Below are 5,766 nucleotides of genomic sequence, written 5' to 3' on the forward strand. Positions count from 1 at the left end.
CAAATTGTCTTCAAAAACTAAATCTAAAACAATAATAATGCAAGCTCTAGCGTCAAAGTTAACTTTAATATCTATTTTACCTCTCTTTCACATCAACCCTCACTTTTCTCACTTGTCATTGTGACTTCTCCATTACAATTTAACATGAAGCTACCTCAAAGTAAAATACTACTTTTGGATTTCAACAGTAAACCGCGAGCTAAAAATAAAAATAAAAAATAAAAATAAAAAAAATAAAAATCCAGTCAGCAGCGGAAGCATTGGCTTCTTTAACTTGCTACTCTTCCAAGAATGCGTGGTGCCTCCAGGGGTTTTCATCAATTTTCTCGGCTCCCTTGTCTCATTGAAAAAACTTCAATGACCCCCTCCACAGCTTCGGTTGCTAACGGCTTGAGATAGGCTCGAAGAGTGCAATTTTTTCAGCGGCGGCTAATGTTCCTTCTCAAAAATGCCTCCACGGCTTCGGCAGCTAACAGCTCCAGACAAGCTCTAAGAGTGCAAATTTTTTTTTAGCGGCGAAACCTTGGATTCTCCAAATGGCCACACAGATTATCAATCAACTCAAATTGGCGGTGACCCCCCTTTCTCACTTTTTCTCTAGCAGTTGATTTCCTTATTTTTGTGGCTTCTTCACACACGATGGCTCCTTAATGTGAATTAGTGGCTCTAACGCAACATCAACAAGCCTTTCTCTCTGGGCTCTATACTTTCGACAGTTTCAATTTTTTTTTTGATATTTTCACACAGACTTCACTACTTCCTCAACAACCCAACGGCTCTGATACCACATGAAGGAGAATCATATATCCATAAAACCATCTGCACAACAAATTAATTCACAAACATTAACAGGCGGAAAAGTCAGAGAGCCATCATGTGGTCTCTCATGCTCATGTAATTCTATCTTATTCAAATAATTTAATAATACATTTAAATACATGAGCAAGTGGCCTTAAGATAATGCGTCTATCTTAGACTCACTTGGTTGAGACATTTTCTCAACTTACATACTAATTTAGGAGAGCTAGTTGGAGAGAATCTCTCATCCAAAACTAGACTCCTTAGTTTGAGGAGTTCTCATGATTTTATTACTTTAATTTAATATTTGGATTTATTAATTGATTATTAAGAGAGTGAGGCTAATAGTTTATATGGATTTTTTATTATGAAAAAAAACAGGTAGTGACAAGACATGAACATATCTTGATGGCTAGGGTTGACCATAAACACCATCCATGCTTTCCGTGACATCTCTAGATAGTCGGACCCATGAAGGAAAATCATGGTAGTTAGGAGATCCATTTCTAGATTGTTTGGATTTCATGTGAGCTAGTATTTAATGCAATGGCTGAGATATGGAAACATAAGATAACCAATTTGTGAAAATGAAGGTTATGAAATTGTTGGTTCACAATCTAAATCCAAATAATATATTTCGTCCGACGATGAATAAGTTTTCCAGAAGACTAACATCATCTGTCACTTAGATCTTTTGGTTTTAGTTCAAGGGGAAAAGACATTATCTTTTCAAAGCAAGGTCCAATGGGAGGGAAATTTCATAGGTTTGTGAGTTAGTTCTAAACTATATAATGATCATTAGGTTTAGAGTTTCATTTTATATTTTAGTAGGAGGCTAATGTTTGAGTTGAAATGTGTTATTTAAAAAAATACTTTAAATAAAAAAATAATGTCAGTCATAATATTTAAAAATAATGTGAGTCATAACAATAACATATAATGATCTTATTCTTATTGTGTTTGGAAGATTCATAGATATGAAGGAGATGATAAACATATTTTAGTTTTTTTTCCGAAGAAAAAATCAAAACTTTTCATTAGCATAATAAAAAGTTTTACAATCTGTTTGGATCACTGATCATAGTAGTAAGCTCGGCTGGAGCTGTTCCACACTGTCTGCTGGCTTATAGAGCATCAAGAAACATAAGACGGGAAAAAACGCAGTCATAGAAGACTACAGTCACGGTCCCTCATCCATAGGAAATATACAAAACCTTTTTAAAGCACAACTTGGGGCCTCCTTCAGAAGAGGAAAACGACCCCATAATATCAACTGTCATAAGAACTGTAACATATACATGATAAAATGTAGGAGGATTTAAAACACTATTTTGTTTTCCGGACCAAAAATACAGAAAATATAAGAAAACAGAGTCTGTAAGCTGAAAATATTTTAACCATGAGATCGTATACCTGTATGCAAAAAAGGGAAAGGAAGAGTCCCCGCTCATTGAGGAGGAGCAAAAGGAGGCTGTTGTGTTATGTTTTGCTGCCCCTGGCAGTGTTCCTCTATTGACCAGCCGCCCAGAACCTGTTGTAAACCAGCTTTAGATAGCTGATCTGCTTCTTCATTTTTCTCCCTGTAGATGTGACAGATATGAAAACTGTTAAAAGAGGGCTTTAATAACAAAATTTCTTCTAACAGTGGCTTTAAAATCTGATTTTGACAAGATGCATTTCCATTGACCCAGTTAATGACATTTTGAGAATCGTCAAAGATTTGAATATTGAAGATGTTCCTCTGAAGCAGCCAACAAAGCAAAAGGTGTAAAGCAGACAATTCAGAAAAATTGTTTGACCCGGGACCTAAACCAACAGAAGCTTTTAGAAAATGATCAGTGGAGATATGAATGCTCATCCCAGCGCCAGCCCTGTTGTTCTGGGAGGCTCCATCAAAGAAAGCCCACGGAGTACCTTCCTTGATAATAAGAGGCTTGTCACGGCTTGGGGGATTTTTCACTTCGGGTACCGGAATAGCAGAGTATATGGCTGCGCAATTAGAAGCAATAACAGATGAGGGGATGATTTTGTCTTGGAATATACTTTTGTTTCTCGCAAGCCATACTCCCCAGAAGAAAATAAGAGGAAGGTTTCTCAAGATTCCATCCAGGTGATTCCGCCACCAATTTCTCCATGCATCTTCTAAAGGTTCTGGTCCCCATAGAGCTTTTACATTAAGCAGTACTGTAAGCTCTTCCCAGATTTTTAAAGAGACTGTGCAGGATATAAAGAGATGTCTAATAGATTCCTCTTCTGACTTACAAAGCGGACATCTTCCTGGACCAACAAGGTATCTGGCTTGTAGCCTGTCCCAAGTTGGGACTTTTCCTTTTAGCAAACACCAAAGAAAAATCTTGGCCTTTGTTGGACTAGTAAGCTTCCAAATGCTTTTAGACCACCACTCAGGGATATCCCATCCTTTCTGTTTCATTAGGAAGGAGTATCCATCTTTAGGATAGTATTCTCCAGTTTTCCCCAGGGCCCAGATCAGCTTGTCTGGTTCGTTTTTGAGTTTGACATGAGAACGATGGAGTTCTTGGATGAAGGAAGCCCATTCATTCTTCCATCTGATGTTTAAACCTAGTTACTCATCATTTCTCCATGCCTGACCCCATATAGTAGAATGGCCTCCTTTCTCCACCTGATTTAGAGTGACTATTCCCTTACTGTCAAGGTGTCTGAGAAGCCCTGGGGACAGAGCATAAGATTCATTGCAGCCCACCCAAGGGTCCCTTCCGATTCTGATGTGACTACCATCTCCCACTTTCCAAGCTAGTCCTTGTTCTATCACGGAGAAAGCTTCCAGCGTAGCCTTCCAAATGACTGATATATTCTTCTGTTTCTTATCCGGACTCCTAATCCAATCTTCTATAGGGACTGGGTCTATATACTTTCTTTTAACCACCTTTTTCCAAAGATTCTCCATCAAAATTAACCTCCACCCAGACTTTGCTGCCAGAGACAAGCTGAACTCGGGAAGTCTTTTGATTCCCCATCCACCCCATTCTTTAGGTCTTGCAATCTTTTCCCATGCCACCCATGGAAGAACCGATGATTCCTTTGTTGATCCTGCCCAAAGGAATCTACAGCATATCCTCCTGATTTTCTCCAACACACCTTTGGGAACCCAAGTTAGAGCAGCCCAGTAAAGATGGCTAACAAGACTGATTTGAGGAGTGTCAATCTACCTGCCCTGGAAAGCCATCTGAAACTCCAATGATTTATTCTGGATTCAATTTTTGCTATGAGCCAGTTCCAATCCTCTTTCTTGTAAGCTACTGGTTTCAACCAGAAACCCAAGTATTTAAAGGGAGTGTCCAGGGGCTGGAGAGGGAAAGTAAATAAAACATATTTTAGTTTTAAATGTATAAGTAAAATAATATCTATATTTTATATCAACTAAAAAAAATATTATATTTACCAATAAATATTTATGGTCAGGGGAATCTACGGTCACGATGCAATGACAAAGGATCGATTGCATCAATGGGTAGTATGATGGTATTTGGTCTAGTTTGGGAAAATGTGGTGATCCAGAAACTTTAGCAAGACACAACTCCACGAAGACCCAAAATTTCCGAGATCAAATACGCCTAACAAACACATTAACAGGAAACCACACAAAATTGATATGTATTCATGAAATATAAGAGATGGGATTGGATTAAATTAGTTATGCAATCTCTCTACTCATACAATCACACATACAACCAAAACCTCTACAACAAAACTTCGTCAATGATAGCACTCTTGTGTATGAAACAATCTTCACCTTATCAATGGTTGATCCAAGAAGGGGATGGAATTTCATTTGAGCCCTTCTGAGCACTCCTCCTTAAAATTTATCTCACTCTACTTAACCTTTGCAACGTGACCTTGCGTTTTGAATGCCAATGCTAAACTTGGACTTCAGATGGGTCGGCTCTACGTAGAGACATGTCGGCCCACACCATTACAATAGAAGTGTTTATTGATATACACCTCAATTCGATATTCAATGGGTTTTCGATCCTATCAACTGAAATATCTTGTTATAAGGACACTTGAAAATAACCATGGTGATTTTTCTCCTCAAAAGAGTGTTCCATACCTTGCTTGAGGGATTTCATATTTCTATAAGCAATCTCTGTTGGAAAAACCAACAAGCCATTGAAAAGCATACCTACATATTCTATTATAGGGACACAGACATGATTTCCTGAATCATCCAGTTTGTTATTCAAATTCAAATAGAGACATTCGTTAAAGATGGATTATAAAAACAAGGACATGTCAAAATAATTTCAGACATCAAATTTAAATACATAGAATTGTGGCCATGTAATGCAAGGTGGCCATCCCCTACCCTAGCCTTTTTTCCTGTATTGGTCTCGATAGTAAATTATAACTATACATGTAACTTTGTTAACTAATCGTTCGAGATTTTTATTTTACAATATGTAATTAGTTCCATATTCCTTTTTTACAGTTAATAATTCATCAAGACACAATTGTCTCGTAACTAGATTGCACATGTATAAATAAGTGATTTTATCATTAATACGATGCTCTTTCATTGTGGAGTTTGTTCGGGCTTGTACAGCAGTATCAAAGACCTATTTAAGTTCTTTATAAACTCCATGCCTACTGAGTTTGTTTTTAAGGAGGTGTTGGTTTGAATTTTATGGAGAGAAGAATGTACAAGTTTCATAAAATGCATTATGAGGAGTGCATTGCTTGCAAAGGCATGAAATACAAACAATTGGAGCGTTGGAAACTAAGTTAAAAGAAATGAAGGTAAGAGTGATTACCCACCAGTAACTCTTATTGTTGGCACAATTGAAAGTGAATAAATAACATTGAATATTAGTGAAGCTTTGAAGCATTTCTTTTTGGAAGTGAATTATTAATTATTTTTAGTGGAATATTTTTTTCATATTTGGAGTTTGAATTTAATCCACATATTACTAGAAAGTAGAGAATGCTTCA

At 37.1% G+C, this 5,766-nt stretch overlaps 1 protein-coding gene across 1 annotated transcript; it reads right to left on the bottom strand.

The window, feature by feature from the left end:
* Nucleotides 1–2,245: 2,245 nt before the first annotated feature.
* Nucleotides 2,246–3,229, bottom strand: LOC149230229 (uncharacterized). The gene has a single exon (XM_089381238.1). It carries the CDS (start codon nt 3,227–3,229, stop codon nt 2,246–2,248), a length of 984 nt encoding a protein of 327 aa, XP_089237364.1.
* Nucleotides 3,230–5,766: the final 2,537 nt, after the last annotated feature.

Source organism: Pinus tabuliformis, chromosome J, assembly GCF_031772625.1.
Source record: "Pinus tabuliformis cultivar Carrire ecotype Pingquan chromosome J, CPIR1, whole genome shotgun sequence".
Classification (NCBI taxonomy): Eukaryota; Viridiplantae; Streptophyta; class Pinopsida; order Pinales; family Pinaceae; genus Pinus; species Pinus tabuliformis.

Excerpts from the sequence above, each read along its gene's own strand:
- LOC149230229 (XM_089381238.1), bottom strand. The coding sequence starts at position 3,229 with ATGAAACAGAAAGGATGGGATATCCCTGAGTGGTGGTCTAAAAGCATT.